At 38.5% G+C, this 15,057-nt stretch overlaps 1 protein-coding gene across 5 annotated transcripts in view; it reads right to left on the bottom strand.

The window, feature by feature from the left end:
• Nucleotides 1-5,138: 5,138 nt before the first annotated feature.
• The window catches only part of CCSER2 (coiled-coil serine rich protein 2), a 62,056-nt gene continuing 52,137 nt past the window's right edge, over nucleotides 5,139-15,057 (bottom strand). For 3 of the 5 annotated variants that reach the window (XM_058840792.1, XM_058840795.1, XM_058840793.1), the window contains one exon: nucleotides 5,139-10,385. In XM_058840792.1, the coding sequence (XP_058696775.1) occupies nucleotides 9,564-10,385 (822 nt within the window). In that variant the 3' untranslated portion in view covers nucleotides 5,139-9,563. The remainder of the gene's footprint in view (nucleotides 10,386-15,057) is intronic. The other 2 variants (XM_058840796.1, XM_058840797.1) reach the window with 1 other exon arrangement.

Genomic DNA, 15,057 nt, shown 5'->3' with positions numbered 1-15,057 from the left:
GGTACAGGCTTATGTGGACTCAGTTTACCTGAAGGGTCAGAGGGACATTCTTTATCAGTTGCACTTCAGGAGTTATTAAGAATCTTTTCCTTGTGTAATGGAACAGAACTGCTAGAAAAATAAAAAAGCTTGAGTCTAAGGTTTCACAGAGCTACAGTTCAAACAAACAAGAAATTCCCAATGAAAAGACCCAGGTCTAATACATCTCTGATTTAATTTCCTGAAAAATTGCTTGCTTATATCTATCTCAACTCAGGTCAGTAATGTGCAGTTGGTAAGTTCTTCTAACCTTAGTTAATAGTTGCTCTACTTAAAGAAATCTTTTCTTTAAATTAAATCTCATCACAACAGGTTTCATCTTCCATATGAATAAAATCTGAATAAAGTTTTGATGCCAAGCACAAGTGATGACTTCCATTGCTGAAGGTCAGAGGAGGAAGTGTTACCTACTGGATATGAAATTCAAGAAACCATATGAGCAAGTAACTATTTGTTTTTAAATTTGTAACAGAAGTATGCTCAAGAAATCAGGTTCATTTAAAACACAATGAAAACAGGTCCCAGTAGTGAGACTGATTTCTACTTATTTCATCTGTGTTTTGTACAGGAAAGTTTACACAAGATTAAACAGGAAAGTAAATACACAGGGGTTCTCCCTTGAGTAGTTTTCTAACAGTGACCACCAGCGACACAAATTGTGTTGGTGTAGTGAAATGACCATTTCTTCTCAGCAGAAAACCTTTGCTCTGCAGGTGCACTGAAAGAGCAGTCAAAGATTTCTGTAGGTGCTTGGAGTTGCCAACATGTTTAGCATTTAGTCTTTATCTCCCACCTCTCCTGTGGACTTCCCACCTGAGCAGTCACAGACTGTCACAGAGACCAGGCTGGGGAAACAACGAATTTATTCCAGTTCGAATTACACAGATTCTTCAGCAGAGGTTTCCAATGGCTGTTTTGCCTCCTCCACCTCCTAGCAGCCGATTGCTCCTCTCCACTGCGCACCGTTGCTCCTGCTCGCTGAAAAGAAGAAAGCAGCAGCGCTCATTTTGGGGCTGGCCCATCAGAGCAAGGAGGAGAGGATGAGCAGACCCTGCTGTGTGCTCAGCTCACTGGAAGGTGTGTGAGAGCCGGGGACAGGCCGGCTGCTTGCATTGCACTGCCCTCTGCTGTCACAGGAGCCGAGCTGGGCACACACCGCCTCGCCTCCAGCCCGCACAAACACAAACGCAATGGACGCGACTGTTTATTTCTTCAAGGGATTTTTCCCACACAAAGCATTTCGTCTTGCTCACTGTTATCCACCTGCCTGCTATGAATGTACAATTCAAGTAATAATCCTAATTCTTGTCTTTTTCTGTTAGTAGAGTTCCAATGCTTTACTGAGAAAACATATACTATCAGATTTCAGGGTTTATCCTTCAGACACTGCCTAAAATATATTTGCTAGGGCCTGGGCAATTGGTACTGAGCTTAGATCTCTTAGCACAACCCAGAGACCCATGCTCCTACTTAGAGTAGCAGCTGAAAAGCCCTTCTATAACATTTATCATGTAGCCATAAGTGTATTTCTAACACCCCTCCTAAAATTTGCTAGTTTCTTCCTGCACTAGCACATTGCAGGATGGGACACAAGAAACATATAAAAAAATGATGCTGTGTTTTTCTGTCTCAGCAACATAACAAGTGTAATACAGCTCTGTGTGATAGACCCTTTTTATCCTTCAAAATAAATAAATTTCTATGAAATCAGACAATATCACTTGGCAGAATAATAACTCACAAAGATAATCCCTTGAGAGAATGAACACACTCAAGGCAGCTCCAAAAAGTGTCTTAAGAAGCACATTTTAAAGGAAATAAGTATTTTTATGCCTAAATACAAACTCCAAACATACAGTACTTTTTCAGTGCCCTGCATGTCCCAGAAATGCCACACACAGAGCTTTTAACAGCTGTTAATATAATGCTCACACACAGATCTTAACTAATTCCTTTGAATGCTGGGATGAAAAGCACAGGAGCATGATTGGCAGAGAGCCTGTGCATCATTAGGCTTCCTGCATGGGAATACCAAATCTGCAACAGTTTATAAGCATATGGTTTGAACGTCAAACTTTCCAGAAACGTAAGAATGTTGGCAGATCAGCTCAGCCTGACAACCTTCTGCTGTGTCCTGTGGCAATAACTGCTTCCCTACTCCTGCCTGATCCAGGAGCTCTCACAAGGGGCTGTCCCTTGTGACTGGGGGCCACAGCCTCATCATTGGGGACAGGAAAACACAGCAACAACCCACAGAAACTACACAGCAGAGTTACAAACCAGGGCTGTGCTCAGAGCTGCCTGTGGCAGTCTCAGTGACACACAACCACTTAGCCAACAGTGAGTGGAATTAAAAAGGAAAGATCCACAAACTCCCAACTGTTTGTATAAATGTGATGAAGATCTTAGGGATCCTCTTGGAAGATGGGGCCACCTGCTCGTACCACCCCATGAGATTGCCAGTGTGCTGTTTGGGATAAAGGTTTCCATGAGGACTTCCTTACAGAGCTTCTGAGAACTTTGCTGTGCCACATGTAACTCACACAGAGAAACCATTCCCTCTCATTTACATTTCATGAATTCCTGCAAATAACTGCCACAGAACTCTTTTAAGATGGAAATTCACTGGATCTATAAAAGAGTCTCAACAAGGTCCACAAAACTTTCATGCAAGGAATTACCTAAATTTCTTTAGAAGACTCCCAAGCAGGTGAATGCAGGAAGATTATTACTGTGTTCAAGAAAATAAGGGTGGATTCATTTCCTCAGGGAATTTTTTTTATGCTGTCAGCATACAATCTTGCAAGCCTTGACTTTGCTAACACCAGTACTATTCCTATTTTATTTATGAGGAGACTAAGTCAGAGAGATTAAAGGTAGCATGGGATAATTAGTACAGTTTGTCAAACTGAGTAGCAATTAAAATGGAATTGTGGGAATAGCTGGACTTTTGTGTTACTAAGCATTAAAATTTATCACACCAAATGATCCAAATCTTTAAAGGCTCATAGGTTTTATATGCATATGCTTCTGATATAGCTAAATTAGTATATTTACCACCCCTAGACTCACCACTGTGTATACAAAGGGTGCTCTGATGATCATGAGGAAATGAGGCTCATGAAACAGGCTGCTTTTTAAGGGTGCCTCTAACTGTAGCACCCAAGATAATGATGCTATCAGGTCTCTTCAAAATAAAATCTAAATAATTGTTTTGACTGGAGAGGTGCTGAGAACCACGTGTTGTCAGAAGGTGAAGCTCCACTGAAATTTAAATGCTTCTCCCAAATTGCTGCATTTCTATGGAATTTTCTGAAAAAAAACCAAACCAAAGTGAAGTAACTGTTGGAATGTCCAGTGTCAGCAACTGGTTTTAAATGCCCCTCATTTTGGACTGTTTCAGCAGCTTGCCCTGTAATAGGCTTTAAAAGCCAACCTCTGTCATGAAATGCTTTCAACAACTGAAGCAATTCTCAGAGCCTGTGATAGCAGAAAGCATTTTAAACAGCTCAGAAGTTTTCAGATTATGCTGTTTTGGAGTAATCAAATTCAAAATCCTTGTTAAGGTTTCTGGTCAATTACTTCTACCTTCAGCATCTTACTAAGAACTCATACTGTGTTTCCAGTGAGGACTTGGAGCAAGCCTGCAGGGCACCCCATATATTGTATAAGAGCTGAGGGCTCTTACTGCCTGTGGCTTCAGAGAAAATTATTAGAAATCCTAACAGAAACCCACCCTTTTAGCTTTCAGATTGACTGATCAGCACTAAATATCTCAGTAACTAGTTTTTAGAGCTGGATCATTTATGTTTAATGCCTTGTACTACAAGTCAATTCTTGTTTGAAACAGCAGGAAATACCCAAACACAGGGCAAGCAGCAACTGCACATATCTGGTTGATGCTACAAATAGTTTAATATTAACTTGTCTTGTGGTTCAGCTGTATTGAATTGTGCTCGTAAAACCTCCAGACATTTCTGTCAAAGGGAAGGTGCCAGGGGTGTTCATTCTGGGTTGCAAAGGAAGTGAAATGTCTGAAAAGTCTCACCCCCTCTCATCTTTTCCCCACGTGTAGCATTCTGCCCAACAGCAGTAAAGCAGCTCTGCTCCAGTCAGAAGACCACTGCTTTTAGTTTGGACAGCAGCAGGTTGCTCACCACTGCCAGGAAGATTTTGCCTCTGGATGAGGAAGACAGGGAAGGGGTCAATCACAGCTTTTAGGGACACTGTTTCCATAGTCATTGCATCAGCTGTTAACACTCGATGATCACGTTGATAAGGATTAGACATCATGGTAACACAGTCTGCTCCACCAAGTAACAAAGAGCACACTTACCCAGGAGGATTACAGCACAGGAGGATTCATTCACACTATCTTCCTTCTTGGGAAGAAAGTTCAAACCTTCTTGGTTTGAACCTGGAAACCCTGTGCATCTTTCCACCCCCAAAACCCCTGCAAATTTTCAAAGGCGATCTTGAAGCTGACATAAGGTTAAAGATTACAAGTGCCTGCCTGCAGTATTTTTAAAATGCTCTTTCTTCAAACTACAGGATTTTCCTCCCTTTTTGATCATAATTTCTAACTTGAACTTCCATCGACTGAAATAGGTCAGATTAATTAATGGAGCAGATTTCCTTTCATCTCAAGAACAGCAAACCATTCAAACCATGGGCAAAATACTGACATACAATTAGGACTTGCATATTTGCACATGTTGTATTCATTTGGACTTCTGTGGTGAAATAACTCTCTGAAAGACTCTTACAATAATGATTTTAACTCTTCCTAACTGCACTACAGGTGCCATAACATACCTTTAAGAACGAGCTATGTCAGTCCATATTCATCTGCAATCAATACATTAAAATGTTCAGCTTTTCTATGTTTTTTTCCCCCCCTCCTTTTCTTTTTCCTTTAACAACAGTCTCATGCTAAAAGCCTGCCATTTCTGTTGGAGAGAGACAATTCCAAGGAAAAAATCCACTCTCTAAGTGTAAGCCTAATCTCCCTGTCACCCTAGATTTTCTGTCTACAGTTCTGTCTACATTTTGCACAATGACTCGAAAAAACATAGAAGTGAATAGTCAAGAGAAAGAGATACTTATTAGAATTATGACTTTAATTTTTATTCACTAGAGCAACATTGAGGAAAGAATTTTTACATACAGGTTTTTTAATCAACTTTACAAGCAAATTCCAATATACAGTATTTACTCTGGCCTGGGTTAAAAAAACCAAAAACAACAAAGCAGATAGTAAGGATACCTCTTGTTTTAGCTACTATTGAATTGAAGATTTTGCTACACAGGAGTTATGTTGGTTTTCTGGTGGTGCTTTTACAATTAAGTAGGCAGTGAGCAGCTTTACCATAACAGTGACTGAATTTCCTTGATAGCACAGTTGTAAGATGACTACTGAGCCTTACCACCAGGGTCACATTAAATCCACTCTGCTCAGAAAAAGCCTCTGTAACGAGATAAGGAACAGCTACGGAAGCCCAATTCAAGAACTGATTTCCATTTGTACGGCAAGAAAATGTCTGTATTAAGAGGATTATGTGCTGTGCAAAACCAGAAATACTTCCCCCCCAACATGCAACCTACCCCAGTATGATACTTTAGAATGTGCATATGGCTGTGACATGCAAACAAAGGAAATCACGCAAATGGTATTCAGTTTTCAGGCATCGTTACAACAAATCAGCATTTAGATCAAGGATTAAATGAACTGTACTGACCTATGATGCAGTCTAGTCGCTATGCCTACTCTCACTGCTACAAGATGGAAAGTTGAGGAACCCTTTTTTTTCGGAACTGTATGAAAATTGTGTCATTTTTTGGATTTTCAGGGCCTTTGTCATTATTTTGAGAAAGTTGGAGAGATAATATTGCACTTCTTTTCTCAAAAGCATATTCTGGGACCATTATTCTTTAAGAGCTATGCTAGTCCTAGGGAAATTTTGCCATTGGCTTTGATTGGCAGTAGGAAGTGCTAGCTTCAGGGAAGGAGAAGGTAATAATGATCTGGCTGTAACATCAGTGTTAGAATTCCACAGTTAAATTAAGGTCATTGCACAACAAAAACTCAGTACACTATATGAATACTTTTAAACATGCTAGAGTGCATATCGATCCTGTGAAAGTGATGTGAAAATACCTTGGAAACAGCAACACTACCGGGGAAATTTGTTTCAAACAAAAGCCACACACAGCAGGAGGCATCTAGATTATTTTAGGCACAACTCCAAGCAATAACGCTCATTTAAAGTGCAATTCTGTTCTTTTCTTTTGTGTTTATTCACCTGTTAAAACACGTAATTGCCTCTGTACACACATACTGAACAGTAGTTTAATACTTTTGTGAATATTGCACAAAAGAATGAGAAATTAAAAAAAAATGGCAAAAAATCAGTTTTATAAACCTAAAAAACCCCCTGAAGATATCAAATATTTAAATATACACATTTTGGATAATCTGCACCAGTACTGATGATATATCTGCACTATCCATAAGGTAGATATGGTACCTGAAAATACTCACTTAATCCCATTTGACAAGCACTCTCAGTGCCCTTTCATCCAGCACTCCCCAAACCTCATCTTTCACCAAGGTTATGCTTCAAACCTCACTTCTTCACCACTTCTCTCCCAGCTGCCCATCTCCTGACAGGCTTTGCCATACTCTGGACTTACTATACATGCAACAGAGCCTTCCCTGGTAAAGTCTGAAGAGCCCAATCATGCAGTTGTCTTAGAGGGATGCGAGGTTAGCAGCTGAACACAAACACAAGCCAGGCTAGCATCTGTCTCATCCATGATCAAATCCTGCTGGCTCCAGCTCAGTGTCTCACTAATCTGTCAGAACAAAACAGGGAAATGCTATAAAAAAGGACTATAATCTACTTAAGTTCCTTTAATACCTATATACACACCCATATAAATATAACATTTTCTTCTGGAAAAAATTAGGAACTGGTTTTTTTAATGAAAACCTTGATCTTCTCGATATTATTGGCTTAATTTGCTTTGATCATCTCCTTAATTTTCAGTAAAGGTGCAGATATGAATAAAGACATAGATACTTGTACTTTTAAATGTAAACATAAAAATTGAAACATCACTAAATCAGGCTGGCAATACCTCCAGAATAAGAAGCAGAATATGATGAATTTCTGGCAATAACATTAGATGAAATTGTATTTTTACAGAAAATCATATACAACTAACAATAAAATCAGCTTCTCTTCAAGGAAAGTAAACTTAAAAAACACACCTTCCATAGAAATCTATATGGACCAGAAAATGAACCAGGAATCTGCTCATTCCCTCAGCAGTCTTTAAACTCCTGAGAAACACAGTTAGCTGCCAGGAGCTAGTTTTGGGGAATATAAAAAGTGAGTTTTATTTATTTTTTATTTTTATTTCAGTAAATACGTACACTAAATACCACTAATTCAATGCTTTTCATGGAGTTAAATTATTAGCAGAGCATAACTGTTACTGCAATCTCAAGTTGTGGTTTCTGACCCTATACCAACTAGAACAATTAACATTATTTGTCTTGTTATGTCTTGCTTACATTGTCATCACCTCAGTTCATAGCAAGTCTTGCAGGTCCCTTATTTCAGACTGATGTAAATAGTTCTGAAAAAGAATCTCCCCCTACCTATTTTTCCCCCCCCAAGCTTTTAATTTTTCCACTTCATTGTCAGTTAAATAAAATTACAGTGTGAGAAATCCAAAATAATTATTAAATATCAACTATGTATTGAAAACTCAGGTGTGACAACTCTTTTTTCCTTCACCCAACTGAGGTATCCATTAGGATATGCCCAGTTAAAGGGCTTATATTATCGAATCTGAATACTGATTTATGAAATGTCTACACCTACTCACTTTAATTCTCTCAAAGAAAATACTGTAATGTATCAATGTCCTACAGCCAGAGCCTAGAACAAACTAACACTTTGTTGCATTTTATGGAGATTATGTGCTCTTCAGGAACAGATTCTGAGCCAAGTTGTTGCAACAGCCTTCTGCTGCTGTCCTTAAAACCACGTTCAGAACAGAAGAAAAAAGAACTCAACCAGTAACATCCGAAGTCATGGGAAAGACAGGAAGAACTGGAGATGGGATATAACATCAAATTTCTGGAAAGCCTCTTCACTGGATATGCGCATATGTAACTCACATCATTTGTGTCATGGTCCCAGAGTGCACCAAGACTACTTTCAGAAAAAATACTTCTCCTAGAGAGCACAAAAATGTAGATTTTTTTTTTTTATGCTTAATTTCCCCAAAAAGCTCCTTACCAGGTATCATGCACTTCTTCAGAAATTACAAGGAAAAAAACCCAAACAAACACCAAAACAAAACAAAACCAAATTAAAAAAACCCAAAATAACACATATTTGAAAAACTCTTAAGAGTACCAGCTCTGGATTAGGACATAATAGAATTACTCAAAGCATATAAGTGGGGTTATTTTTTTTCCTTTTTAAAAAATAGTTACATTTTTAATATAAGTTTTATTCTGTAAAATAGTTTCAAATTCTTACACATATGGCAAAGTTTGTGCAAAATTTCAAGTCAGGTACTTCAGAGCCTTTCAATATTAAACAGAAATGAATAAATACAAGCAGAACAATAAAAGTTTAAAATATTAATTAAAATGCATGTTGTGCAACCTCAACATGGGTGTTCTGGACCCCTTATTCCCAGAGGCTCCCTACTTACCAATTCCTAAGAGCCTGCATTGGAAGGTTTGGATAAACATCCTTAGCACTGCATTTCAATAATCTACCCGGTAATGTGTCTATTCAACACAATAAAAACATACCACAATCATTTAACAAATGAGGATGTTTAAGTGAGAAGATTCGTTTCACCCTGTGAAATCAGCCTAATGTCTGTGAACAGTGAAAACGGGATAAATAAAGAACAGAGCAACTTCAGATTACAGCAAAACAAAACAACACAACCCACCCAACCCATCAGATTAAATAACATTAAATATGACAGTCTTGAGAGAATGATAAATACAAGGATTTTTGCATAGGCCTCTGGAATACAGAGTCAGAATTATGGCCAATAAAACATCTGCTAGTCAGTCTAATTTTCTACCACTCTGACCTAATGAGTACTCAGAACCAAGAAGTTAAACAGAACAGCAATTTCATTGTCTAATAACTCAGAGAGGTATGAAATAATTTCTGCTATCCTGAAATAAATAGTGCAGCATTCTGGCATTTGTGGTCACCACAGACTTCAGCATTTGCTTAATTACTAAGATTGCAATACCATCTTTATTACAGACCAGTGAAAAAATAAAGCACTCTCAAGAGAAACAGCTCATAACATCAGCCTCAGAACACGGCAGGATGGAGAATGCAAACCCCAAAGAAGATGCAATTTGGAACAGTGACTCAGGATTTGCAGGCTGCAGGTAGAGCAGGCTCCAAGGCAGTCACAACACGGGAAGTGGCTAAGGGCGTGGCATCGTGCGGTGAGATGTGCGAGCGGCCTCAGTGTGTCTTTGGTTTCGGGAGGCGGGAGTGCCGACCAGGGGGCATGCTGTCTCCGGAATGCAAACCAGACGAGTGTGTCTGCATGTTTTCCTTTCTCTGGACTGGTGGCCTTGGGATGTTAGACTTTAGGGAGGTGTTCTGAGGCTCTGGAGGTACTGGTGTGGATTTCTGACTGCTCACTTGCTTGGATTTAACAAAGGACGTAGTTGGCGGGCGAAGTTTAGACACTTTCTGACTCTGTTTAACCTTTAGATTATCCTGCCCAGATGTTTGCTGTGGCTGAGTCGAACTACTCGGTGGTAGACGTTCACATTCCTTGGAAGCAGTGGAATGATCTGCAGATCGTATGGGAACGGCCATGGTAGGAGGCACTAAAGCAGTTGGGGGTTTCACGATTCTCGAAGTCTTTGGCTGAGAAGCCTGGTTTGTGAATGAGGGTGGACCTTTCACAGATAATCCAGTCTGCACCTCTGGAGCATCAGCTCGTGTAGAGGTATGAAAGTGGGAACGAAGTGGTAATGTACCTTTCTTATTATTAGCCACCTCTCCAGGGTCTTCAGTGTTTTTGTTTTTCAAATTGTCCAAATATGATGCATTTTCATCTTTTGTGTTTAACTGTACGCTCGTTAAAGAGTTTATGTCATTCAGGCTATTTGGGAGAGAGACATTTGCAGCATTTGGACTCTGATGATTTCTACTGTCATGCAGATCTGGTTTATGATATTCACTGTGGGCCTCGATATGTGGAGTTTTTATTAGTTTTCCCTGGGCGAGGTCTGTGGAATTGGGAAGGCTGCTGGAAGGCTGTAGTACTTGAGGCTGTTGAAGAGAAAATAACACAAGAATATATTATGCAGAGAAGACACCAGATACACTCAAAATCCAACGTGAGCTGACTGGATGCTTGATAAGGGCTGAATATCTGGGTTTTTAAATCAAAACTTTGACTTTGGCAAAACAAGATGGGTCGTGGGATGCGCACAAACGGAACTTGTAACTGAAGTGGAAAAAATATACCAGCACTGAAATAAACAACAACATAAAGACGGAAAAAGAAACAGATCGGCTTAAAAAGGAAACATGAAGAAGGCATGGTTGATGGTTTCACCCAAATCTGCAGGACAGCTCAAGAATTAATGCCAGTGCAGATCAATTCTAATAAGTGCTTAACCCAAAGCAACAGCTGTGTCCAGCTTTTATTTCTACTCACTGCATACTGACCACAACCACCCCAACCCTTTTCCTGTGCAGGCAGGCAGGGAGTTGGATGGACCACATGAACATTTCAGAGGCCATTTCCTTGACTTACTGAGGCCAGAAAATCTGGTGGAAGTATGTGCTAAATCAGGCTACTGACTAAGCTTAGGCAACTGTTTTATCTTGAACTGATTTTAAATGAGCTGATAAACAGAGTTCATGTGAATGTAGAGACCACACTCTACCACTGATAACCGTGGGATAAAGAGAACTGTAGAAGATTTTACATTTTATCAGAAGATACAATCTAATCAGACACACATCAGACAAGAGAATTGCCAGTACCTCTTCTGAATAATTTCTCTTTGCTCTGCCCTGTAAAGAGACTTAAAAGATTAATGGTGTACTAGCTTCACAAGACATCCTAGACCTGCAACTTGGATACAGATTTTGGAAGCATTTTGGAAGCAATACTAAAAATTCTGTAATTCATGGAAAGACTTAAAATCTATTAAAACCTAAACTACAGTTTTAGCAGATTTTGATTATTTTTCTCATTTTCTTTACAAAGGAGGAGAACCGAAGTCCTACCAACTAGTCATTACTCAACTACCTGGATTCTTACCAGCTGTCAGGTTGCATGCACACAGTAAACAGGCTTATTCTGTTTACTAGTGAAATAGAGTAAATAAAAAAGAAGCAATGTTCGTTTGGGAGATTTGACTACAAGTGTCATTTTAGTCACTCTCCTGAATTAGTCACAAGTTCTAAAGAGAAAACCCATTATTTGTCTGGTCTTTTTAGCTCTTTAGTCAGCAAGAGGAATCCAGTGATAGCTGTGCATGCAAGATTCCTGTTACACATTTATGGTCATAGCAAATCTCAGGACTAGAGGTTTTTCATCTTTTCCCTGGCAGGATTACTACTGAAAACTGAATCCTCAAAATTCCTCATCAAGGAAAATAAATAAATAAATAAATGGTTAATGAGAGGAAAATCGAGGTTTCTCAGTCTATTTTTTATTTATGAGCAATTTTTCCCTTTAGAATGTAACAGTTGTCTTCTAAGGAAAGGCAAAATCTGGACCAGTGACATCAGCTATCAGATAAATATGCAAGGCAAATATCCTGAGCAGTCAGACAATAATTATTTTGGAAAGAGGGAAAAGATTAAAAAAAAGGCAAAGAAGCCTCCAAAATGGTGTCAAATGAGTACCAAAATATTATTCCTTATGTGACCAAAAACTAGCTTCACTTTGTGACTCCTTCTTAACCATACAATCCTACAGGAAGGAAATGTTAAACACCAGGAATAGTTCCATACACTGAGAGCTTAAATAAAATTAATCCTCCAGATGTTTTTCCATTTTCCAGTGTTTATGTTTGGGTTACAGAAGTTATTATCCTTCCAGTCTAGGAGCTGACAGGCCAATGTTAGCCAAAATGATTTACTGATTTGAGATCTCACCTGCAAAACCAAAACTGCTAATAACGAATGCAGAAAACAAAGCAATATGTACCTGATTCCCATGCAAATACTACAACAAATAAATCATTTTTTAATCCCATTTGAAGTAAAAAAAATTAACACATTTATAACCCACAGTATTGTGTCAAATGTGGAAAAATAATTGTCAGAAAATTTTTCTCCCCCAACTAGGAAGAGTTTTTAGATGCCAGTCTTCAAAAACACGGATAAATACCTAACCTAATAATAAAAGTTCTAACTTAATATCAAATAATTCTAGCAATACTAATCAACAAAATTAAAAAATTGATAAGTTACAGAAGAAACCAAATTTGTATGGTAAGTTGAGTTAAACACAAACACATCTGAAGTACAACAAAGCCATCAAGGTTTCAATAATGCTATTTGAATTCTTCTGACAAATGCTAGGTAGTATTTGAGCTCTTCCCTTTGGGCAATTTTGCATTTTACATATAAAAATAGTGAAATACATGTTTTCCTCGTTATCTTTTATAACCTTAAAAGGCCTAAGCAGCTTATTACCTAGAAAGTTAGTGATACTAAAGTAGAAAATGGCTATGTGCTCAGAATTATGAGGACACTAAAGCTCTGGTATCATCTTTGCCCAGTTGTTTTAAATACTGTACCGTGTTCTAATTGTCTATTTCTACTCAAGATCTGTCCAATTATCACAATGAGATTTTCATATCATCAAATTTCTACATGCATTAACACTCAAAATGACACTAAAAGCAGCAATATGCCACGTGAAAAATATGCACTAACAGTTCACAAGGTATCCAACACTGACAACTGCATTATTGTCACCCACAGCGCCTATCTTTGTATTAAATACAAGTTCTCCTTTTACAAAGAAAGTCTTTGAAATTCTGACCATGCTACTAGTAAAAACAATAAGCCAGCTGAAGGACTGAAGTACTTGATGAATTCCATCACATAAAAGAGGAAAAAGATAAAGAAGCATTCTGCCTTCCAGGCATAATATTTTATTTCACGCAAGTCCTAAAAAAAGGGTATCATCTGCATTGTTTTGAATGAACTTCTGGTAATATTTCTGGGGTGGGACAGACCATGATTTGGAACAGATTGCCATACTACCCAGACTTCTATTTATGTCCCATAAAGAAAACACGCAGGTAGACAAACACCTGCACTCCTTTGGGATGCTCCTAAAATGCAAAGTTGGACTCAAACATTTCAAGTACAATGCAACTGAAGACACTTAGTTCTGCTCAAACTGGAAATACACTAGACAAAGTGCCTTATGCACATGCTCTTTTTCCTGCACAAAGAAACAGATTTTTTTGTACTGGCAAGAGTACAGAAAAAGCCTTCCAAATATTGATGCACTATTCAAAATTACTCAATTCAGTCCCTACCTCATTAGCCTAAGAGATTTTTCTATTATTTCTCTCAAGCAAAACTGGCTGTTACATCATCCAGAGAAAGATGACATCCACGACGAGGATTACCACTATTATCAGTGGTTATCAAGCTACTGAGGTTGTATTAGCTGTGTGCTGGAAAACTGAAATATTATGTTGTACTGTTAAAGAAGTTAAATGGACTGTTAAAGTCAAAAATGTGGTTGTGACAGTGATATTCATTCATTAGCTGAAAACTGCATTCAGTTTTGCTTTGTTTGTCTTGATCCCCATCTCGATTCCCTTTATAATACCTCTGTATAATGAAATAAAGGCATTTTCTCCCTGCAGTATCTTGAGGAAGGAGGGAAGCAATGCAATGGAAAATCCAAGAACTGCATGCACATCTCCCACAGACATGCATCATGCATAGGGCAAAGAAAAAACCCAACAGTGAAAATGTGTGAGGGGGAGATGGGAATAAATCTGAAGTTGTACTGTACCACGCTTTATCACAGAAGTAATGGACTAACTTCTCAACTCCTTGCCAATGGCATAATGGAAAGCAGAGACAAGAAAAAGACAAGGACAATGATGTCAGAGGACCAAGACAAAACAATGAGCAATTGCCATGACAGAACTGCAACTTTTCAACATTTCAATTGCAATTACCATGTGCCCCAGTGGTTTTTAATCCTCCTTCAAGAAACAAAGGTAGCAACAGTATTTAAGTAATGCAGTACAAAAACATTTATAGCAAGACCTGCATGGAATACCTTTGCTCTTATGACTTCAAGGCTCTTAGCAGTTAATCTCTCACATTACAAAAACTGCAACTAGGATTTGTGTGTATTATTACAGCTATATAGAAGAAAAACCTTTGCATCCATGCATATGTAAGTTCAATATCTAACCTTGAATAGCAAGGTCATTAAAGGCACAGCATTCCATCCTTGGATCATATTGCCCATATTTCAATAACTCATCTTCCTAGCAACTCACCCACGAGCTGGAAGAGATGACTACTACAGGTTCTTTTTGGAAAGGGGTGGAAGGGAAGGGCCACAAACTCTACTACGCAATTCTTTCGTTTCCTCATCAGCTCTGGCATCTTTCCTGTCACTGCCTTGGCAGAGGATAAGCTATCATTTCAAACAACAGCCTGTTCAGACACAGCCCTGCTGAAAGGCTGCATCACTCAGCTCTCATTTTCCACCTCTGGAAAACATCAACATTTCACACCTTAAACCTGTAGCATTTGCTAATACCTTCTTTTTGAACTTTTTTTTTTTTTTTCCCCTTTGATCTAGCTATATTATATCCTTATTTCAGCATTAAAATATAGGATTCTGCAGTATGGAGAATGAGTTCAAGTAATGAAACAAAACAACTGTATTTTTTTTAAAGCATCATTCACCACAGCCATGAGGCTAGTAAAATAA

The sequence above is a fragment of the Poecile atricapillus genome, chromosome 6 (genome assembly GCF_030490865.1).
Source record: "Poecile atricapillus isolate bPoeAtr1 chromosome 6, bPoeAtr1.hap1, whole genome shotgun sequence".
Taxonomy (NCBI): Eukaryota; Metazoa; Chordata; class Aves; order Passeriformes; family Paridae; genus Poecile; species Poecile atricapillus.
Note: the sequence above shows the minus strand (reverse complement) of the source record. Positions and strands in the feature narration are given on the sequence as shown.